The 25,223-nt window shown below is 35.9% G+C and overlaps 1 protein-coding gene across 1 annotated transcript in view; it reads right to left on the bottom strand.

Annotated features, from left to right (window-relative positions):
• The window catches only part of PIK3C2G (phosphatidylinositol-4-phosphate 3-kinase catalytic subunit type 2 gamma), a 394,030-nt gene that overhangs the window by 291,507 nt on the left and 77,300 nt on the right, over positions 1-25,223 (bottom strand). Inside the window, exons 6-10 of the mRNA XM_029205345.1 lie at positions 23,737-23,839; positions 19,232-19,302; positions 14,876-14,939; positions 5,138-5,260; positions 1,089-1,122 (exon numbers count right to left, since the gene is read on the bottom strand). Of these exons, the coding sequence (XP_029061178.1) occupies positions 1,089-1,122; positions 5,138-5,260; positions 14,876-14,939; positions 19,232-19,302; positions 23,737-23,839 (395 nt within the window). The remainder of the gene's footprint in view (positions 1-1,088; positions 1,123-5,137; positions 5,261-14,875; positions 14,940-19,231; positions 19,303-23,736; positions 23,840-25,223) is intronic.

The following is a 25,223-nucleotide window of genomic DNA, read 5'->3' as shown; positions in this document are numbered from 1 at the left end:
ACTTTCACTTGGACTCTGTGTTAGAAACATTGTTAGGGGGTGTCTATCTCTCCCCTTATTCTGTGGTGTTCTGGAGTTTTATGAATGCCTAGATTTTTGCATTAGCACAGATTTTTTTGTCCCATATCCTTTGCTGTCCCATTTTCCTCTATGATGTGAAGTGGGGGAGTTCTTCCCATGTAATTGAATGTCTTCTTTTGAGTGGTGGGAATAGAGTTGAGGGGCTATCACTCTGTACATAACTTTCTACTGAAAACCACTAAGGGTGTGGAGGGCAGATTGGGGTTATCATTTGTGCTTCACTGTCACCTTTGAATCCAGGGGTGTTAGTTGAACATCTGTGAGTCAGACCATTTCCTTAAAGATACTCATAAGTGTTCATAAGCCAAATACCATCTGCCTGTGCAAACAAGAACAACCCTGACCACACCCTGCACTTTACATACTATCCTATCTTTTATGCATATTAGGAAGACTGAGGATCAAAGAGTTTACTTTTCTAAGATCAGAGTCAAAAAGTGGGCAGAGTGGGGATTCAAAACCAGTTCTGCCTGATTCCTCTACACCACACTGTCACAGTCTGCTCTTTTCTACAGAGGCAAAGTCCTCCTGTGGCTTGCAGTTTTGTAGGCTCAGAGCTTCTGTGAATACTAATTATTCCAGAACCAATCCTCCTACCTGTTATGTTAAATTGGTCTTTCAAATAGAACTTGAATTTAAATTTGAAATTTGTGACTTTGAAGAAAGACATCTGCTGCATTTCTGACTTCTCTTACTTCAAGATATAATTAGCTAAATAAAATTTTATCGTTTCTTGGAATTCTTGTAAGGATATTTTCAGTATTCCTTTAATTTTTATAGCTCTCTTGACTTGCCCTATTTTTAAAAAACCTCAGGCCAAAAGTTTAGGGAGTGTGGATTTTTATTCACTTGCAGAATAATCACTTCCATCAGTAAATAAAGTTTTAACAAAGCATTTTTTCCCTCAAAAGTATTCTTTTGGTGTGTGTTATAATATTTGGAGAAAATTTGAAAAATATAAATTATTTTTGGTTTTATAATTTGTTTAGCATGCATGTATGTTTTACCTTTTGCTGAAGTTTCTGAATTTTGATGAAAATTCTGAAAAAGAAGAACAGGTCCAAAGATACACTTGTTATTCAGAAAACAAATTTGGGAAACCAAACCAATAATATCCAAAGTCTACATACAGAAATTTCTCTGGCATGATAAAAAGAAAATGTATTTATTAGTGTCATATATCAATGTTGCTTACTAAACAGAGGAAATCTAAATTGTAAAATGAAAGAAAAGCCTTCTGACTGTTGCAATCAGCAATCTAGGTTATTTGATTCAGAAAAAAAAAAAAAAGAAATCTTTAGCATAAGCTCAGCCTTTTTTTAGTATTATTAGAACAGTTCTACAGATATAGCCTAAACTCAATCCCCCTTCCACAGCAGTGACTAAACTTTTAATATAAAAGATCTGTAATTCTCTTTGTTTAGTGTGTCCAGTTCTTATTTTAGCTGTCACTTCAGATACAAGCTTTGGGCAGCACAGAAAGAAGACTGGATGGAAGGGTGCAAAATCATACAGATTCACTATATAGTTTCCTTTATTTTTTAGGGTTAAAAAAAATGATAGTCAAACACTTGAGATCATATCCTGAATTTTAAAAAAATACTGTCTGAAATTTTTGTTGTCATTTAAGTTCATATACATTAGCTTGGTGGTTTTGTTTGTTTGCTTGTTTGTTTATGTTTATCTCTATTGTAGGCCTGGAATTACTTTAGTGGTTTAGTATTTACTGGTTATAACTTTATTATCATGAAAACTGTATAAGGTAGGTGATTCACAGGTTCATTAGAAATGACGTTTCAGTCCAAAAGCAAATTCAGTTTTCTAGTAAGATCCATTTTAATTGACACTAAATTTTTTTAATATTTTGCTTTGACAAGTTTGCTTTTAAGGAAATCCAATTAATGAAAAGCTGGATTTTCAAACAAATAAACTAGGAAATAATCATTTTCCTGTAACAAAGAACTTGCTACAGTATTCCTTTTAGAGAGAAAACACTTCTGTAGTGTTTAGAATGTAATTAAATTTACATACAACTTTTCACTTAAAAGCATCATTCACATGAACCTTTTCAGAAGCATTTCTCTTAGGTAAAATATTTCATCTGAGCATAGTTTCAACCACTGGGCTTAACAACTACACATAAGATCTTTACCCCAGCCATGTGGGTGAGACTATTAAACATGTCAGCATGACTTAACTAGAATTCAGTTTATTCAGAAATGTAAACTAGTATTTTAAGATCACCATGACATCCACCTACAGCACAATGCGTAAGACCGTATTTTTTATTTTGTAGTTCATTTATTGTGTATTTAATAGAAATATGTGAGCTTCTGGAATATAATTCTGAGGATGGAAAATTGTTTACAGTGCTGAGTGGGAGCATGCAGTAGACAGAGTACAACTGCATTTGTGATACAATTTTTCATTTTGCCAAAACTTACATTTAATAAATACTTAATTACTTCCATGTATGGCAGGAAATAGTCTCTTACCAAAAAATGCAGCCAAGAAAAAAGGAAAGCTTCTGAATTTTGAGTTTGTTGGCAGAAGACATATTTCTCAGTACTTCTTTAATCTTAGGTTTATGGTGGGTGGATAGATTGAACGACTTTGGCATTATTAGCCACAGTTGGTTAATGCACAAATTCTGTAAAAGGTACTTATTATTCGTGCCAATTTTCTTGTATAGGTGGGCCTATAGTTAAGATAGGATGGAAAAATGGATGGAGAAAAAATCTGAATGATGTGAGATATGTGAACTTTTAAAGTGTCCTCAAAATAAGTAGAATCTGGAGTAGACATTTATTTGGAGATATTGAACTATTTACTTTGGCCATTGACATATATGGAATAAAACTATTAATTGTCAACTTTTTTCTTCATTTCTATGCATGAATAATCACATACAATTTACTGCTCATAAGTATATAAGAAATGTGCAATGTGAATATGAGCTTCTCTTGATAATTATAATTGTTCATAGCTTTCCTAGGAAATATCAATACTTAGTTTCTCCTTGAAGGATTCTTTTGGCTTCAGATATATTGAAAGTTTGATATTTCTGAGAAAATTGTCATTTTCATTCTTTTAGGGAGTTTCAGAAAATGAATGTTTAAAGGTAAAGCTTTTTATAGCTAGTACTAGTTTAACAGCATTTGAAGTGCTTCATCCTAAAATTAGATTTTCCTCCTTCTTTGATCAGTTTGTTTCTACTGATTCACCAAGAGCAGGACATAAAAATTGAAGAACAACCAAGTGGTCTTAACAGATGGAAAGACATGTGTGCACATTTATACAGCTGTTCTCCTACTCTAGCAAAGGCTCATATTTGTTGTGAAGCTGGCTGTAACCAATGGCCCTGAGATAAGAGGGTCCTAAGTGGTGCTTGTGTGAGTTAAAACTTTCATCTTGTCCTCATGAGGAAGAGTCTAAAAAACTACCACCAGCATCATCCCTACAACTTCCAGTAATAATAATGATTCTCATTCAAGATGCACTATCATCTGGCCCCTTTATTAATGTTATTTCTAATATCACAAGAACCCTTCAAATTCTGTTTTCTTTTTTGTTTTAGAGATGAGGAAAACTGAAATTTAGAGAAATGAATTAATTTTCCAAAGGATATTCATCTAGAAAGTTGTAGATCTTGAATTCAAATCATCTTTGTGTGACCCTATGCTCTTTGTGTTTTATTATCAGCTCTAGGTATTTGTAATATCTCCAAAATGTGATAATCTAAGAGAAACGAATGCCTTGTTGAAAGTTAATTCTCACTACCTTGGTATCCTGGCGATTAACTTCAAGTGTTGGAAAATCTTTTGGTGGTATAACTCTTTTGCTTCTTAGTTATCACTATCACTGTTCATGTAATGCAAATAAGGTATTTAAATTTCTATATTCATTATTACATCTAATCGCAAAAACCCACAATTCTAATTATAATAAGACATAGGAAGTCCAACATTAAGAAATTACTGATTTTTATCAGTCATCTATTTGAAAAAATAAGCATGGCGATTTATATATATTAGTATAATTGTCTACTTTCTAAATATATATTTTTGAAATTTCAAGGCTGGCACATTCAAGGTAATATAATCTCTGCTGTTCCTATCCATCCAGATAATGAATGAATGCAATCACTCTCTCATGAAGTTTCATATGTACTGGAGTGTGTATAGAGGCCTGGATTCAAATCTCTGTTTTGCCACTTATTAATCCTCTGTACACAAGCACTCTAAGCATCAGATTTTAATTCTAAAATGAACTTTAAAATACCAACTTCAAGGTATTGCTGTGAGGATGAATTGAAATAAAATAAAAATGAAGTGAAATGAAGTAATACGTAAATGAAACTATTATTGCAATGCACTATCAAGTATTAGTTATTATTATCAGCAGCATCAAATCTTTTGGCTTTATCACGTGCTAAACTAATAACAAGATTGAATGATTTGTTGTAACCAGATGTCCTAATCTTTTTCTTGGGCAATAATCACATGTAATCTACATCATATTTCTGAGATTTAAAAAACCAATCACATAGTACTCATTTTTTAAACTGAAAAACCAGGAAATCATCACAGAATGTGAGATCATAGAAGCAGTGTGCCTTGAAGATTCAGCAAAGAATACCACATGAACTGATCTCTTCTTTCCTGCATATGTGCTTGTCCATGCAAGCATGGGTGCTTACATCTGCATACTCTGGTGTGCATGAGAGCCATTAATAGACTATACAAACGCTTGCCTGTGAATATTATTATATAAGCATATTCATCTAGGTAGGATTGTGGAGTTGATTTCAGTCTCACTTGAAGGTTATATTGTAGTTACACTTCAAAGGTATAAGAAATTTCCTTTTAATTTAACTAAATCCCTTTGGTATAATAGAATTAAGTTTCCATTACCCGCAAATGATTGAAATGTACATGTACCCACACACACTCACACATCACATATATGCTAGTTAGTCAAAAGTCTTTCACTCTCCTTAATTAATTATTGAACTTAGGTTTAAAATAATTCCTGTGTAATAAATGACTGTATTTACCTCTGCTTTTCTCTGAAGAATAAGATTTAGTTCATTTACAGCATCTGTAATTTGTTTGGTCTCCACACATCCCAGAACAATGCATATATTTTTAACATCGTCAATAATATTATCCAGATTTTGCTGTAGATGAAAAGATTGATATCTTACAATTTATTGCAATCAAGGGGACACTAATTTATCTTTAAACTACCTCTCTTTCACTCCATAATATTTTAATGTATTTTATCTGTATCATTAATAATGTTGGCTTTTCAAAACACATCAGCTCTTTCAATTCCAGAATCACAGTCATTCCAATGGAGGATTTCAAAATGGAGTTTATTTCAAAAGAGGTGCAGTATGTAGGAGGTGATCAGCTTTCTGGGAGAGAGGTATGAAAGATCTCATTCTGTAGATCTTTCTCTCATAAGAAGCAAAAGCTCTAAGTTGCTGGTTTATGATACTAGAAAAAATGATGATACTAGAAGAGATAGAAATCCCCTGTGACCCTGACCCCAGGCAAAAATCTCTTGCTTTTTGAGCAGGGGAGCAAAAGCAAAACCTTTCTGGGGGAGAGGTAGGACATGGGTTAAGATCCTTTGCTGATAAGAGAATGGTAGAAGCAAAAACCTTTTGCTCCTGGGGTAGGGGCAGGAGACCCGTCTTGAGTCCAAGATCCTACATGGATACCAATCAGCAGTCAGAAACCACGGAGGAGGGGCAGAAAACTCTCTCCTGTACAAGACTAATGGCAGATATAAGGGACAGTTTGGCTGCCAGAAAGTTCCATTCTTGAGGCAGAAATGCTAAGAAAGTTCCAATCTTGAGGCTCAAAAACAGTCTGCCTAAGGCTGTGGTTGATCATTACCACAGAACTCCCTTTACCCTACTACAAAAATGAGTCTATTTTGAATAATAGACAAGAGCAAAGCACTGCTAGGGGAGAGACAAAAAAGTATTGCGAGAGATCTTCTCTGCGGCATAGGCAATCAGGGACTGTTGAAAGCTGAGGGTGAAGCAGGAACAGAGAAAAAGTCGCTAGTACTCCAGGCCCCCTATATAAGTACAGGTAATAGTAACTAATCACTGGAGGAGTTTGAAGCCTGATGTGCCCTGACGATAATGATAGCAACAACAAAACACAAAGCTCAAATCTTGACTAGATTTATCAACTTTACATAATAAAAGCGTAACAGAATATATAACCCAGATGTTAGAACAATCAGACAAGGACTTTTAGTAACTATGATTAGCATATTACAGGATCTAGTGGAAAATGTGGACGACATGCATGAACATGTGGGGAATTTCAGCAGGGATATGGAAACTACAAGAGTCAAATGGAAACCATAGAAATATAAAAATATATTTGGTATTAGAGATGGGGAGTTCTTTCAATGAACTCATCAGCAGATTGAACACAGCTAAGGAAAGTATCAGTGAAATTGAAGATAGGTCAAGAGAAATGATCCTAACCAAAACCAAAGGGGAAAAAGAGTGGGAATAAAAACCAGAACATACTATCTAATACCTGTCAGAGTCATACATGCATTTAGAGTTCTGGAAAGATAAGAATGGGGCAGAGAGATATTTAAAGAGATGATGGCCAACATATCAGAATTTGTGGGATGCCACTAAAATTTAGAGGCAAATTTATGGCTTTAAAATTTGAATAATTCTATGTCAAAGAAATTGAAATTATAATAAAATCCTTCTTATAAGGAAAACTCCAAACAGATGGTTTCGTTGGTGATTTTTATCAAATATTTAAGGAAGAAATAAAACCAAATCTACTCAAATTATTTCAGAATACAGAGTCAGAGTCAGAGGGTATATTTCTCAACTTATTTTATAAAGCCAGCATTACTCCAATGATAAAATCAAGCCACAACATTATAAGAAAAGTATAGACTGATGTCTCTCATAAATACAGATGCAAATATCCTTAACAAAATATTAGCTAATTGAAGCCAGAAATATGTAGAAAGGGTTCTAAATTGTTACGAAGTGTGGTTTATGCCAGTAATGCAAGGATATTTTTAAAATTTGAGAAGAATAAATGAAAAAAGTCATGTGTCCATCTGTATAGATACAGAAAAAGCATTTGATAAAATTCATCACCCAGTTATGGTATAAACTCTTAGCTAATTAGGAGTAGAAGGAAACTTCTTCAACCTAGCAAGGATCAACTGACTTCATGCCATAACCATGTAACTTCCAAATAACATCATACTCAGTGGTGAAAGACTAACTTTCTAAGTTTAACAAGAAGGCAAGGATTCTGCTCTTACCGCTTGTCACTTCTAGTAAAATTCTACTGGAGATCAGGTAAAAGAAATACATATTGAGGGAAAGTAAATCTTTAGTTCCATGATGTCTAGGATGGCAGGGTTTTTACTTCAGGTAAGTAATGGGGCACTTTTTTTGTAACGGAAATGTTTTATATCTTGTTTTTCATGGTTGTTATATAGGTATATACATTTTCAAAACTAGTCAAAGTATACAGTTTACATGAGTGTATTTTATTTTATATATATAAATTAAACTTCAAGAAAGTTGATTTAATAAATATGACATCATAATGAAAGTAAGATAGAAAGTATACAGTTTGATGTTATGTTTAAAAACAGTAAAGAATTATGAAGGTATTAGTAGTCAGCAAAATAAAAATTAAAACTGAAATAATATCTCATTACATATACCTCATGTAGGCAAAATTTTTAAAAGTTGGACTATACCATACATTGGTGAGAAAATAAAGCAATGGGAACTCTTATATATTGTGAAATGTGTATGACCAAATTAAATGTTTGGTATTATCTTGTAAGTCTATGGCCCTAGTTATGTACCCTAGAAAACCCCCTGAGATTAGCTTGAATGTACATCAACAGTAGAATAGATAAGTTCAAGTTTGCTAATCTAATTGAGTAATGTACAGTAATGAAAATAATTCAAAAGCATATATAGAATAATGTGGATAGATCACAAAAACGATATTGAGTGAAAAATACGGGGCACAAAAAGTACATATAGTTTGATTCCATTTAGGTACATTAAAAAGGAAACCTAAACCTTAAACAGGCATACCTCATTTTATTATGTTTCACTTTATTGCACTTCGCAGATATTGCATTTTTTTACAAATGAAAAGTTTGTGGCAACCCTGCATTGAGCAAGTCTATTGGTGCCATTTTTCCAACAGCATTTGCTCACTTCATGTCCCTGTGTCACATTTTGGTAATTCTTGCAATATTTCAAACTTTTCATTGTTGTGTTTGTTATGGTGACCTGTGATCAGTAATCTTTTTTTTTTTTTTTTTTTGTGGTACACGGGCCTCTCACTGTTGTGGCCTCTTCTGTGGCGGAGCACAGGCTCTGGATGGGCAGACTCAGCGGCCATGGCTCATGGGCCTAGCCGCCCCGTGGCATGTTGGATCTTTCTGGACTGGGGCACGAACCTGTGTCCCCTGCATCGGCAGGCGGACTCTCAACCACTGCGCCACCAGGGAAGCCCTGTGATCAGTAATCTTTGATGTTACTATTATAATTGTTTTGGGGCACCATGAACCTCACCCATATAAGATGGCAAACTTAATTTATACATACTGTTTTGCCTGCTCTGCTTACTGGCTGTTCCCCTGTCTCCCTCTCCTTGGGCCACCCTCTTCCCTGAGACACAAAAATTTTGAAATTACGCCAATTAATAACCCTATAATAGCCTCTAAGTGTTCACGTGAAAGGGAGAGTTGCATATCTCCCACCTTAAATCAAAAGCTAGAAATGATTACACTTAGTGAGGATATCATTTGACATTAAGCATGTCGAAAGCGGAGACACACCAGAAGCTAGGTCTCTTGCACCAGTTAGCCAAGTTGTAAATGCAAAGGAAAAGTGCTTGAAGGAAATTAAAAGTGCTACTCCAGTGAACATAGGGATGATAAGAAATCGAAACAGCCTTATAGCTGACATGAAGAAAGTTGCAGTGGTCTGGATAGAAGATCAAACCAGCCACAGCATTCCCTTAAGCCAAAGCTTAATCCAGAACAAGGCCCTAACTCTTCAATTCTAAGAAAGCTAAGAGAGGTGAGGAAGTTTCAGAAAAAGAGTTTGAAGCTAGCAGAGCTTGGTTCATGAGGTTTAAGGAAAGAAGTTGTCTCTATAGCATAAAGGTACAAGATGAAGCAGCATTGCTGATGTAGAAGCTGCAGCAAGGTATCCAGAAGATCTAGTTAAGGTAATTAATGAAGGTAGCTACACTAAACAACAGATTTTCAATGTATGTAGACAAAACAGCCTTCTCTTGGAAAAAGGAGCCACAAAGGACTTTCATGGCTAAAGAGGAGAAGTCAATGCCTGGTTTCAAAGCTTCAAAGGACAGGCTGACTCTCTTGTTTGGGGCTAATGCAGTTGGTGACTTTAAGTTGAACCCAGTGCTCATTTACCATGCTGAAAATCCTAGGGCCCTTAGGAATTATGCAAAATCTACTCTGCCTGTGCTCTATAAATGGCACGAAAAAGCTTGGATGACAGTATATCTATTTACAACATGGTTTACTGAATATTTTAAGCCCACTGTTGAGACCTACTGCTCAGAAAAAGAGATTCCTTTCAAAATATTGATATTATGCATATGGTCAAGAGCTCTGATGAAGATGTACAGTGAGATTAATGTCGTTTACATATCTGCTTATACAACATCCATTCTGCAGCCCATGGATCAAGGAGTAATTTTGACTTTTAAGTCTTACTATTTAAGAAATGCATTCTGTAAGCTATAGTTGCCATAGATAGTGATTCCTTTGATGGATCTGGGCAAGGTCAATTGAAAACATTCAGGAAAGGATTCACCATTCTAGATGCCCTTAGGAACATTTGTGACTCAAAAGAAAAGGTCAAAATATCAACATTCATAGGATTCCAACATTCATAGGAGTTGGAATCAAGAAGTTGATTCCAACCCTCGTGGATGACTTTGAGGAGTTCAAGACTTCAGTGGAAGAAGTAACGGCAGATGTGGTGGAAACAGCCAGAGCACTAGAAGTAGAAGTGGAGCCTGAAGGTGGGATTAAATTGCTGCAATCTCATGATAAAACCTGAACAGATGAGGAGTTGCTTCTTATGGATGAGCCAAGAAAGTGGTTTCTTGAGATGGAATCTACTCCTGGTGAAGATGTTGTGCAGATTGTTGAAATGACAATGAAGGATTTAGAATATTAAATAAACTTAGTTGATAAAGCAGTGGTAGGGTTTGAGAGGAATTGACTCCAATTTTGAAAGAAGTTCTACTATGGGTAAAATGCTGTGAAACAGCATTGCATGCCACAGAGAAATCGTTCATGAAAGGAAGAATCAATTAATGTGGCAGACTTCATTGTTGTCTTAAGAAACTGCCACTGCCACTCCAACCCTCAGCAACCACGACCCTGATCAGTCAGCAGCGGTCAACATCAAGGCAGGCTCCTCCATCAGCAAAAAAGATTACAACTCACTGCAGGCTCAGATGATGGTTGACATTTTTTTAGCAATAAATTATTTTTTAACTAAGGTATGTACATTGTGGGGTTTTTTTGACATAATGCTATTACACACTTAATAGACCACAGTATAGTGTAAACATAACTTTCATATGCACTGGGAAACCAAAAAAATCATGTGACTCATTTTATTGCCTTATTTACTTTATATTGGTGGCGTGGAACTGAATCTGAAATATCTTTGAGGTGCCTGTCTTGATAATGGATGCATAGTTTGGTGCTGAAATGGCAAAGAAAAGCTACAACATGGCTTTTCACCAAAGGATATCTCTTATGTAGAAGAAAAGAGATATGAAGTGGTGTAAAAGCAGATCCTATGATATTGGCAATATTTTGTACCAAACTTATTGTGTAATAAGATAGTCTGCTTAGTCCTTTAATGGGTATGTGTGTGTGTATGTGTTTATGTTCTTCATATATTATATAATTCACTGCACAAATCTTAAATCATCAGATCATGTTATTTTTTTGACAAAAACCTTTAATTCTGTATCTCACTAGGAATGCAGATTATGTTGGTTAGTGATTATCTTCCTTATTGAAGATCTTTCAGTTTTCTTCTTCTTCATGTCTGGCAATGTTTCAATCTGCCCTTTACTTCTGCTAAAGTAGGTTCCAGTTCTGCAAAGGTGTTTTATTTCCCTTGTAACCTGACTTTTTCTCCTTCATGTCTTTGACTTCTCCTTTTGTGACCTTTCAGCTGGTCCTTGTTACCAATTCATTTCACCCTATTTTCTTAAGATTTTTTTTACTCCTTTCCCACCTCTTATATTCTGTTGTGAACGCAAATCAGTTTTGTGACATTTTTCTTCTAGATCCTATACTTTAGTGATAGTGTTAAAAATAACAACTCTAATAGCAATAAAATAACACTTGTACTTTTCTTGAACATTTTTTATCTTCCAGCCACTATATAATATTAAGCACATTACATCTACTGTTCAGTTAATTTTAAAAAATCATCACATTATTTTATTATCTTCACTCTAGTGATGAATAATATAAACTCAAGGATGGCTGAATAAAAGCTTCCCTAGTGGCAGAGGGTTTGCAAATATGTTTACCTGACTTTGGAATCTCTGCTCCTAAATTCTGTCTTTACTGCCACTCTGATTAAATTACGTTTGATATCAAAACGTCTGAAAATCCAACAATTGATCTGCTTGTTACTAAGAAAGCTTCAGTTCTAAAAAAGTAAATATATATTATCAGATCCCTATGTGCCCCCTTTCTTTCTCCTTATAAATGGAATTTTTGGTCTCTCTCTTGAGGCTAAATATTGTTGGATTTTGGTCTTGAGGAGAGGAAAGTGTGAGTTAAGAATTATTCTGCCTTCCTCACTGAATTACTTATACCTGAATAATAGAGGTGCTATATTTTTCTGATTATCTAGTTGGTACATCCTTTGAGCCATGGGCTTGATGGTAAAGGGTTTGGAGGCTTTTAGATCATTTCGCACCAGGCAGATGTTTCATGAAACCAAACTACATTTTGAAGCATGAATAGATTTTTCTCAATCCAGATCCATCTGGTTTACATTTAGTTCATCAGTTACTAGATCCTAGTGTAGGTTTGTCATCAGTGGTAGACATTGCTAACTGTCTCTAAAGGTCCTACTTGGCATTTAAATAAAATTTTGGAGACAATGCACTAGAGGCTACTAGGAAAAAGCAACTTTGAATCAGAAGCTGATTCTTCCATCTAGATTGAAATCTGGTTTTATGTTGCTTTGTCCTGTACATACACCACTCTATGTGCATTAGGTGAATATTCTGTCTTTCCAACTAGATCATCAGCAATTTCAGAGCATGGTTCTGATTTTGATTTCTGTTGATTCCAGTGAGTAAATAGTTCAGTAATTTGTACTAAGTAAGCATTAAGTAATACCTTAGAGGAAAATTCTTTCTTTCTTCTATTCTTAATTTCTCCTAAATGTTAGAGATGAATTCAGAATATAGCATGAATACAGAAGACATTCCTTAATTATGAGTAGAATAGAGGAAAAAAATGCCCAAAGAAAAAGCTTTATGTAAATTACTTACAAAATCAGCCATTTAACAAACATAATAGTTAGGATGCCCAATCTGAAATAAGTCTAAAATATGTTAATAGCGATTGCTGAGGAAATAAAATATTTGGAAATTTAAGTTATCCATATTATTCAATAATATTCATGGCATATTTATTCAGCCTGCTTGTTATTTTTTTTCAAATCATGTAATAATCCATGTTTGAGAAATATAAAAATTATTCTTCAAATTGGTACTGTTTTCAAGGCTGATGAAATGCTACTTAATGCACTTGTCAAACAAATAGAAAGTACAAAATTGTGTATTGATAATATCATAGTCTGTCCTCATTTCTTAGATATTTAGCTATTGATGCTTTGTAGGAAGAATGTCATTTAAAAAGTTCATTGTTTTGGGGGGAGTTCATGTGGAAAGTTGCAGACACTGTGGCCCATTTATAAAATAATTCAGATGTGGGTGATAATAACTATTTGCCAGTGATAATATAAAGACAGTATTTCTTTGATGTTTTGCCAACTTTTCAGTCATTTTGGAACAATTGGTTTCTTTCAAAGTGAAAACATTGGAGGCTTCATATGTAAGTGGTATGTATGATCAAACTTCTATATTTGGAAATTAAGAACCGTTACAGATTCTCAACAATTGGTGTTTGTGTGTTTGTAAAAAGATATCTATGATACATGAGCAGTACTGAGACATTTAGATAATTAAAATTCATCCATAAGTAAGTTATGATAACCTCAAAAGTATATCTGTGTCTAGTCAAGAGATACAAATGATCTAGGAATGAAGTCTTAATGTGCCCTGGGTACCTGGTAAATTTCAAATTCTATGCTAGAAAGAATGACTATGACAAAGAAGTAGTAATTATGACACTTTTATGAGACTTAATTTAATTGTGAATTCTTTTCACATTCCACATTTTAAACTTCCAGATTCAGGCCAGGCTCAAGAAAGAAAAATGGAATCAGAGTGAGAGGATTACAATTTGGGAAGGAATATGAGCTGTGTATTTGTCATCACCATATCTTTACATATTTATGTGGAATTCATGTATGAGTTTGGTATCTACATCAAGAAATATAATTTAGTATTTTCAGAACCCTTTACTGTTTTTTAATATTAGGAGTAGTTACTTAAGATCTGTATCCTTTTATATATATCAAGAGTTATTTTTTTTAATGGAAAAAGGAGTCTTGTTTTCAACACATTCTCTTACCTCATTTTCTGTAATCATACAATGTTTTATCTGTGGAAGACTGATCCTTTCCTGGAAGAACAAGCTATAAGAAATGATCTGCTTAATGGTGACTACAACTTGGATGCCCAATAGGTGGCCAAATCTCAGTAGTCTTGGACTGAATCCATTATGTTCCCTGCCAAGCTATCTTCTCCTATCTTCACTGTTTTAGTTAATTGACGTCTCCATGTAGTCAGTCAGCAGCCAGGAATCTGGAGGTATTCTAAACACTGTTCTTTCATTGTTCACAGTTTTTCACCAAATCATGTAAATTACAGATTTTCACCTGTTATGAATCTGTCTCCTCCTGTCCTTCCCTATAGTAGAGCTTTTGTTCATGCCCTCCTCATTTCTTTGGATTAATGAAATGTCCTACAGTCACCCATCTGTCATTCTACTGCCCTGCATAATGGCTCTATGTCATCAGCTGATAAATTAGAAAATCATTAAATTGTCTATAAAATGTCCTTAAGACCCTAGTAACTTGGTTCCTGCTTGTCCCTTTCATCTGGTCTCTTTCCAGGCTCTCACCTTGAACTCTAATTGTAGCCATTCCAAAGTACATACAGTTTCCTAATCACACCAGGCTGTTTGCTACCTGCTCTGTTTATGTTGTTGTATGCTTAAAGTTATCCCTACTTCCCACTTTCCTTACCATGCTCTTTCTCTGGCTGGCTTAGTTATTTTTCAACACTCAGATCAAAGAAGTAAAATTGATAACCCTATTTTGTGTGTCCTGTATACACATAGGTCTTTCATAGTACCTATGACACTGTATTACACACATCTGTTTACTTGTCTGTTTTGCCATGATAGAATGAAAGTCACTCAAGTGTAGACCCCCTGCTTTATTCATCTTTGTATCTCCAGAAACTTGCAAAGCTTTAGAAAAAAGAGTAGAAAATTAATAAAATCTTATTGAATTAATTAAAGAAGTAACAAAAGTTAATACCTGGGTTTTCAATAGGTATTTCAGGTGGGAGTCATATTTTTTGATTACTGTTGAGAGACATTGTCTGGAAAGAAAAAAAGAACTTTGTTTAAAGTTGGGTAGGAAAACTTATATTAACTTTAGCACATTTATCACAAGTTCTGCTTTGTCCATGTTTCTATAGCAAACATGGTTTAAAAAGGATTACTGTTGACATACTTTTAAATGTCATTTCAGATGGATACCTTATAAACTTGATATAACTTGATAGACTACAAACATATTTGAAAACTTTAGAACTCCAGAGAAATCCATGACAACCAAACCTCTGAAAGACTGTTCATTATATCAAACTACTCTTAATTTAAAATATAAGTTGCAAAGGGATTCATAAGCAGATAATGACAAATAGAGAAATATGCAAAACTTTTCAGAGAATTGCTTTTAGAATTAATGACATATACTTATCATAGATGGTGTTGTCTTTGACACCAAACCTCTGTGTTTTCTGATATTTTTGCTTTTTTCTCTAAGCTTCTCTTAATGCTTCAGCTTTATCTATACTTAGGTGGAATAGATGTGAGTTGAGCAGAGATTCTTTTGGCTTCACTGTTTAAAATTATTTTCCCAATTGTTATTAACTTTCCTTTCCTGTTTGTCCTGAAAACTCCTGAATTGAATTGAATAATCAGTCATACAACACAAAACACAGTGTTAAAAACACACCAATATGTTTTACAGTAGCTGCCTTCTCAGTCTTTATTAAGTTACCACTTTAGTTAGACAAAATGCATAGAATATGTAAAAGTCCATGGAGGAGTAGGAAAGGAACTGTGAAAGATTTTTAATATAAAACCTCATCCTAAAATTTAAAAAGAAAAAACCCTCAAGAATTCACCTGCTTCAGCACCTTTCTATTAGGTATTATATCTATTTTATAGAAAACTCCTAGGAACCAATGAAGGTATGTGATTTGCCCAACTTCTAAGAGGAAGTCAAGTCAGAGAAGAGGGACACTGAAATCAAAGCTCGTGCCCTCTAGTGCTTGGTCTCATCACATCATAAAGTGGTCTGAGGAAGGCAGGCAGAGTAGCATATTGTATTTCAGAAAGCAAAGTCCTGGGGGTCACCAAGATGGCGCAATAAGAGATTCCAGCCTCTCTCTTCTCACAAAGATCAACGGATAGCTAACCATGGACAAAAACAGCTCTGGGGAGAGCTCAGGAAACCACCCAAGAAACTTCAACAACACAGTGGGGGAAAATAAAGCCCTGAGAATAATTCCATAAAGAGGGAAGAGAGAATAGCTTCATTTTGCCTGCATCAACCCATCCTCCAGGCCAACACTGCTCAGTGCCAAGAGGGAAATCCCCTGCTAGAACGAGTTCCCCTCTCTTGGAAGAGAGGAGTGGGGTGAGCGAGCAGCTTCCCCAGCCTTGTGGGACACTGCATGAAGGACCTGCATTGCTTTCATCTCACCCAGAGACCAGCAAAGCTGAGATGGATAAAGGTGGCTAGAACAAGGAGGAAGGGCAGTGGCTACCAGCATCAGCCATGCAGTGGGAGTTACCATGGATCCCAGCCGCCTGCTCTGCAGAAAGCCTCAGTAACTTTCACTACTGAAGAAACCAACAGCCAGCACAGCTGCCACAGACCCCCTGTAGATTTCATTGGTTTTGTTTTCCTCCACTGCACTGCCCCTGCCAGACCCTGAGATCCACACTTGCAGCTAGCCCAGGCCTCAGTGGCTGCTCAAGTGCAAGGTGCAAGTCTATTCCCCATGACTGACCCCTTCCAACAGCCCCTCCAGCTGTGCACCTGCATGCCACTAGCCTGACCTCTGTCACTGACGTCCACTGCCATGTACACATCTGTGGTGAGATCTGGCACCTATGAGAGTGCACACTGACAGCCAAGATCCCCACAGCTGTGTCTGGGGCAGATTCGGCCCTTTCTCCTGTCACTGGTCTGCACCGCTGGGCTCATCTGCAGCTAGCCCCCAAGCTGTGCACCTGCACACCCTTGTCCTGACTCTCGCCACTGGCTTTTACTGCCATGCACACGCCCATGGAGAGAGACTGCAGCCACAGAAGTGCACTCCAACAGCCAGGATCCCTGCAGCTGCCAGTGCACCCACAGTTAGTCCTAACCCTCGAGACTGGCACTGCCCCCCACCCCCCAACTATATGAGTGTGTGCAGCCAGCCCCTGCCGCTCCACGGGCGCCTGCAGCTGGCCCCCAGAGCTGTGAGTATGTACACCGCCAGCTCCAGCAGCAGCTGCTGCCTGCCCTGGTCTCCGCTGCTGGGCCTGGAGGCACCAGGAGGATCGCAACGGCCCTCGCAGCCACTGCAGATCCCCCCACAGTGCTTACCGAGGACCACACGGTTGTCGATGCTGTGGACCCCAGTGACCTGAGCTGAGGAGACATCATGCCCCCCCACCCCCGACCTGGCGTTGTCTCACAACCCTGCACTTGGTGCCTGTCACCACTAGGCCCAGGGTCACAGCACGTTCCAGTTGGCCCCCGCCTGTAGGTGAAGGCCTTTCCGTACTGAAGCCAGCCCATAAAGTCTGGAAGAGGTGACTGCTTCTTCCTGTATACAGACAGCTTTGCAAGGCTACAAGATCACAATGAATCAGGGAAATATGACACCACCAAAAGAATACAGTAAACTTCCAGCAACTGACCCCAAAGAAACGGAGATACAAGAATTGTCTGACAAAAAATTCAAAATGATTGTCCTAAAGATGCTCAGAGGACCACAAGAGAACACAGAAAAAGAATTTAATGCACTTAGCATAACAATACAAGAACAGAATGAGAAATTCAACAAAGAGGTAGAAAACATAAGAAAGAACCAAACAGAAATCTTTGCGCTAAAGAATACAGTGACTGAGCTGAAGAATTTGAGAGACTAGACCAAGCAGAAGACTCAGTAAACTCAAAGACAGATTTCTTGAAATTACCCAATTGGAGGAACAACAAAAAGAAGAAAAGGAATGAAGAAATGTCTGTCAACTATACTTCAGTAAAAAAAGAAAAGTGAGCGAATAAATCCTATGGGACTCACAGCCTCCTTTTGTGTCTCTGTGCCCTAGGTAGCAGCCACCTACAAGTCACGGCCCTCCACAGAACAGTTCAAAACAGGTCTCTGATTCCCAGGGATTCCCCAGTTTTTAAAGAATTTGTCAGGTTTGATGCCTCTCTCTGCATTTGTTGTTGTGGTAGTTGTTGATTTATAAATTTATTTTGGAATACAGCCTTTGTTTAATATGCCATTTTGATGGGGACCTATCTGATGCATGTAATTAGCAATACAGTAAAAATTTGGATTAAATTATATCAAAAGTCCTCTTAAGTTTTATTCTATGATTTTATGGTACGAGGCCGAATACTGGGGGGGAGGGGGGGAGAAAGACACAAAAAAGGGGGAAAAAAATGGAAAGGTATGATAGTTTAATGAAAGAATGTGGCCTTTGCAAATTGCAGACAGCCCTGATTTGAATCCTAACAAACTACTAACAAACTGAGCAGCCGACCCCAGGCAAGTTATTTACCCTTCCAGAATTTCAGTTTCCTTGATTCTGAAGTAAGATAATATGTATTGTTATGGGGTTGTGGGGAGAATTAGATGAGACAATGTATACAAAATGTATTAGAACTCCAGGAAGTGATAGCTATTATTAATAGTCACTAAAAACAATTTAAACCCATTCTTATATCAGGCTGTGCTTTAGAGATTTATGACATACCTCCCACACTCCCTTTTTTGCTCATTCAACTCAGAACAACTTTAATTCCAGATAAAGGCAGCCTGTAGCACTGATATCTTCTCCCAGGTTAGCTTCCTGATAGGTTTGTTCTTTCAAATAATACATGCGTATGTTGAGATATCAGACTCAATTAGGATATGTTCATTTGCTGTCACTTGAGTTTTCCAATTTGAAGTCACACTCCTCTGTTTATAATGTACCAATTATTTTCAGGGTGTTCCAGAAAGGAATTTAAAGCAGGATATGGTGACTTTCAAACTATGGGAATTCAGTTATACAAAGAGCTTAGTGACACATGCACAATCAAATTTACAAAATGAATGAGGAAAAAAATCCTTGAAAATGTAATAACCGGTAGCAGAGATATTTTTAAATGAATGTTAGATTGTTCTGGAAGGTGTTAGCAGCTCTTCAGATGTATCTGAATAGCTGTGAAGAATAGATAATTAACAGCATTTGCCAAAGGGAGATATCTAGAAGTACAATAGCTTCCACAGTACTAGGGAAAGGACAGTTATTACAATCGACTGAAAAATATTGTGATTTGGCACTTGAGAACTCAGTCAGAAAGTAGTCTTGGAACAGGAATAAAATGTCTTACCTGGATACTTTCCAAATAGGCATAACTTCTAGAAGTTGGTTCAGATAAAACTGACTGTGGTCATCTTCATGCTGTAGACAGCAGAATATATTAATATTTATAGAGCGAATAGGAAGGAATACCAGATAAAAATAGGTCCATAACTTCCTGCTGTCATTTTATTCACCTCTTTTGATAACTCTCATTTATCATTTTAATACTTTGTTTTAAAGACCTTATAAGACTCTCCTCAACTGTATAAGCATTCTTTTCAAAAGTAAAACAGAAAGCTGAGCTTTGGTTGAGGATAAACCCCAAGGATAGTTGAAAAACATCCTGCCATCACCAAGGTCAAACATTAATTTCTCCCAGCAGGAAGGCAGTTTTTCAGACACCAGTTCTCCCACATACGTGCACATTTTCTTTACATTTAGGCCACGAATCCGTGGCAGTATAAGACTTGACAGCTTGCCAGATTGGCCGGCAGACACAGAATGGACTTCTCCTTTTTTCAGATTTTCCATACCTTGCCACCAAAACGTCAGCATAAGAGAACATTCCATCTCATGAACATTCAATTATGCTAATGAAAGACAACTACTGATAGGTGTAAATTCCAGGAGTTATCAGATGGCACTGTATTTTTCTCCCAAGATGAGCAGGAACTACTCATCTTAAAATATGAGTCCTCTGGTCCACATGTATGCATGCACACACACATACACACACACACACACACACATACACACACACACACATTCACGTCATAACTCCTTGATTAGCTCTTCTGGAATGGGCATCCATGAAAACCCTATGCAAGTCTGCAGAAAATGCAAATATACTCCATCATAATTGCACTTTTTCACCACACAGTGACGTTAAGTTTGACAGCTGAATGAGTCCCTCCATGCCTGGGGTGCATGTAATCCTGTATGTCAGTACACACACAATGTATTTTTAAAACTGCCTATTAGAATTTCTGACAGAAAACATCAGAAGGAAAACCTTTACATGGCTTAAGGTCAAAGGTAAATTAATTTTTATATTGGGTTGTATTGTGAGAAGAAGGAAACTAAGTAACATGGAAAGAATAAGGTTATTGTTATAATACCTTGAGTGCATGCTATGAAAAAAGAATGCTTTGTAGAAATGCTAAGGAGCTTGAAAACATGAGGCTTACTCAGTAGGAATTTACCTCTAGAGTCAATGGCTGATGAAATCTGAAAGTATCATAGTGGTTAAGACAAATTTTTCTGCAGTAGAGAAAGCAAAACTTTAGGCATGGAGAGGACAGTGAAAGGGAAGGGAAAATAGAGAGTGAAAACCAGAGCCAGAAGAGAGGTAGCAAGATTTGAAGTGTAGTATTTGGCATTTGCCTTATTTCAGAAGTTAAAACCAAAGCAGCATATAAATAGTATGACTTATTTGAATCTTTCTGAATAGCATAATCATATTCATTTAAAAACCACTTTACTTGGCTTCCAGAGATACTTTTGGGGGAGGGGGAATTGTCCATTGTCATGCAGTGACTTAACAAGAAAAAAATTTTATCTAAAGGATCTCAAAGAGTTGGAGGAAAGTTTGAGCAGTTGTCCGTGGAATATATTGTGCAATTTATTTTTCTCCAAAAGTGAGGGCCATACCTTTGTCTTAAGAAAAACATTAAGGTATTTTTTTCCTTTTTTTTATACAGAAATCTATTGCTGTAAATGTTTTGTGAATGTTTTCTTGAACTAGAAAGAAATCTTAATTTTATGATTAATGTCTACAATGTTGGCAATACTTTTGATCAAACTTGAGAGAAAGGAAGAAAAAATTTTTTAAAAGTCTCAGCCATTCACATCACTTCTAATCAAGACAGGAATTTAAAAATTTTGAAATATAGGATGATTTCTAAAGACTGTCAACATGTTTAATGAATAATCTCATGGAACATGAATTAAATCACTATATATCAGTGTAATAGAAGTGAGTTTAAAATAGAAAAGCCATCTAAGATGAATTGAGCTTTGCAATGCCTTTTGCAATTAGAATACTCTGAAATATCTACTGAAAGTTGATGGTGTCAATAAATTTAATAGAATGATAGCTATCATTATATTCCTAATATTATATAAAAAGAATATTATCAAGCCAATTTTATGTTGTTTTACTAGAAAGAAAATTTAATTATTCATAAATGTTTAGCTTACAGCTGAAATTATGAAAATCATAGATAATTTTGACATTATTTTAAATAATAAGAGAGAAGACCATTCACCATTCCCTTACCATAGATATATAAAAGAAAAAAGATCATTGGTCATTTATTTTAAATATAGCAATTCAGACCATGAAGAAGGGTCACAAATTGATAAACTTTCTCAGTTATATTAAATTAATCAGCATACTATGTCTATTCCTGAAAGAATATTTTATAAAACAAGGCAATTATTATTATTATTTTTTATTTTCTTCAAATACAAGGTTTTCAATTGAAATTATAATCTAATCTACTCAATGGGTATTAAAAGTTTACAACAAAAAGTGTGATGCATCAGATTGCAACATATACATCATTTTGACATAACACACCAATGTTTATGCTCCTCAATATTTTCAATATCATGAGTAAATTTTTGAAATTTTAAGTGTCTTAACTAACATTAATAAAGTTTTAGCGTTTTTAACAGTAAAAGACTAAAATATCATATAGTCTAACATCCTATTGTTTTTGCTTTAGGGCTGTTATGAATTAATACATGTAAAGCCCTAATAACAGTGCCTGGCACCTAATATATACTTAATGTGGTTAATTATCATTGAATACCTATCATGGCCCAGACTTTGGGGTATGTGGATAAAGCTGTGGAAAACAAAACAACACCAAAAAAACATAAAGGTAGAATTTTGACTAATTGCTCTGAAACCACATCTAAAACTTTTGAGTGTAGCCCATAAGTTCTAAGTGTTTTTGTAATATAAATTGGTAGCATAAGGTATGTGAAGACTCACTGACTGGGCTCAAATCCAAGGTCCTCTACTTACCAGCTCCATGAATGTGACCTGAGGAAAGTCATGAGCACGCTGGGATTTAGTGTCCTTACTTATTTATTTATTTTTCTGTACGCGGGCTTCTCACTGTTGTGATCTCTCCCGTTGCGGAGCACAGGCTCCGGACGGGCAGGCTCAGCGGCCTTGGCTCACGGGCCCAGCCGCTCCGTGGCATGTGGGATCTTCCCGGACTGGGGCACGAACCCGCGTCCCCTGCATCGGCAGGCGGACTCTCAACCACTGCGCCACCAGGGAAGCCCCAGTGTCCTTATTTTTAATAATATTTGACACATGGAATTGTTGTAAAGAATAAATATGATAGAAATATTTAAGTTTCAGATGTAAAATATATGCTGGATACATATTACATCAAAGTAGTGGAGTTATATGCATTTAAGAATAAACCTTAATTTACATGAAACTGAAATATGTGTGATTTGTGAATTACTACCAATGTGATAGTTTCCTTTTTCTTTAACAATATGCAACTTCTAAACAAGAGTAGAAATTTGAATTATACATTTTCTCTCCCACCCCCCATTGAAATGAAACATGATAATTTCAGCTTTTTCATCAACACTGAGGACAATTTGAAGACTCTTAGATTTATTAATACTGAGGGTATTAGTTGTACTTTATAATGTTTCTTTGTGGAGAGTTCAGATGCATGGCCCTGGAGCTGTCAACACTGACTGAGCTGGGTACCAGTTCCAAAAGACATTTCTAAACAACTCTCTTTGGGCCTCATTATGTTATGTTCCACATAGATATATTGCAACCTAATGCACCACCTGACACTTTTTATGATGAAGCACCTCAGACTAGAAAAAATAAGTCATGCACTGGAAGTCTGTTATCTGATGTAAATGACAGGGTGATGGGATTTTTGCCTAAAGCAGGTAATTGGAAGATTCTACAGATAAAAACTGCTAAAATATCAAAGTTTACTGCATACTGTGCAATTTGGGCTTGAAGTAACTCAAGACACCACACAGGGAATAAAATTTATATCTAACACCATGAAACTGTCATTAAAGCACAGTAATCCCTTTCTAAGTAGTTTTATTATATATATTATGAATATTAATCTGTTCTGATTTAAACTGTGTTGACACCACTGTAGTCTTCAGATAGAACAAAAGTTGTGTTATTTTTCTTCCTTCCATGGTTTCCCCTTTACTTTTTCTATTCCATTCATTTCCTGGTGGATTCATGGATAGTATGAATAAGATAACATTAATAAGTTACTCATAAATGATTTTTCAAGAGACTAGTAGATTTATCATACTGAGGTTGCAGTAGTGTGTTCATGTAATTGCTTCAGTCCAAATTGTTAACAGACATAAAGATAAATATTATGTTTAGTAAATATACTCAAATATGTATTCATTAAACATATTTTAATCACAAAATGGCAACAATCCGTAAGGATGGGAATATTGTCCTTAAAGTAATACATTTGCTAATTGAAACCAAAGCTAAGAAAGTCTTACCTTTCGAGATAACTTTCCTGGAAATTCCCTATTTTTCTGTAGATTAAGTTGAATAACAGATCTATTTTTCTGAAATATTCTGTGGCTTCCCAAGTAGTGATCACTGAAAGAGAAAAAAAAAATACAGTTACTTCCTCCTATAATTTCCCCAAGTATATGTTCTCCTCCCTGACTTCATTTGCTTTTTTGAAACTTAGTCTGGTTAAAAGTTTTATATCTATCCCTAGCTTTATTTATATCGATCTATCTACCTATCTATCTACTATCTATCTATCTATCTATCTATCATCTATCTAATATGTATATGTATGTATATATCTCCTCATATTTTAAAAAATATTATTTATGTATTTTGGCTGCGGCATGCGGGATCTTTAGTGGCAGCATGTGACTTCTTAGTTGCAGCATGTGGACTCTTAGTTGTGCCATGCATGCGGGATCTAGTTTCCCGACCAGGGATCAAACCCCGGGTCCCTGCATTGGGAGCTCGGAGTCCTACCCACTGGACCACCAGGGAGATCCTTCCTCATATTGTTTTAAATGACAAGATATTACACGTATTTTCAAATGCATTATGTTAGAAGATGACACATTTAGAATAGACATAATAAAGAATACTTAACATATTCAAAGTTACTTTCACCCAGCCATCGCAAAGCTGAGGACAACATGCTTCTGGGAGGTCTAAGTGATGTCACAAAGTGTTTGTGGGGACCACTGTATCAAGGAAGCAGAGCCGTGTGGTAGAAATCTCATTGGCTTTAGAGACAGATTTACTAGCTTTGTGACCTTAGGCCAATTAAACTGTCTGAAACTCAGTATTTTCCTTTTTAGAGTTGGGATATTAATGTCTACGTCAAAGGTTTGACAAGCAGATTAAACAAAAAATATCCTTACACATTTCAGAAATTTCTAATGGTGTAATTATATTTTCCCTCTCCCTCCCTCCCTCCCTCCCTTCCTTCCTCTCTCTGTAAATAGTTCCTAATCACAAATTAAATGATGAGCAGAATGAATTACTGATTCACCACAGTGTTTGGAATACAATCTGATTCCACTTCTTTTAAATGAAAGGCTTTTATTATATGATCTCCTTTATAGATTTAAATTTTGATATTTATAGTGACTTGGTCATTAAAAAGGATGAATCATGTTAATGTAGCACTTTAAGGACTTTGGTTAAATACGTGAAAGATTTCAGGAGAAAAAAAACACTCATTAAAAGTTTGGGGCCCTTCAGGTGATGTATTCATTTATCTGGAAAACCCATTAGATGTTTGGGACCACCTATTTCTAACAATGTCCGACAAATAGAGCATTACTCTGTTGATATCTACTATATTCTCTGTAAATGTTATTTTGACAACTGCTATTTTTTAAGAAAATCAAACACCTATCCATTTTGGTGAGTGTTAGTGTTCACAGCATGTGTTCCCCCTTCTATTCCCATTCCTCCCATTAGTCTAAACTAGATTCCTGTTCCGTTG

Source organism: Monodon monoceros, unplaced genomic scaffold (assembly GCF_005190385.1).
Source record: "Monodon monoceros isolate NGI ecotype Baffin Bay Population unplaced genomic scaffold, NGI_Narwhal_1 Super_Scaffold_6, whole genome shotgun sequence".
NCBI classification, from domain to species: domain Eukaryota; kingdom Metazoa; phylum Chordata; class Mammalia; order Artiodactyla; family Monodontidae; genus Monodon; species Monodon monoceros.
This window is presented reverse-complemented; position numbering and strand designations above follow the sequence as displayed.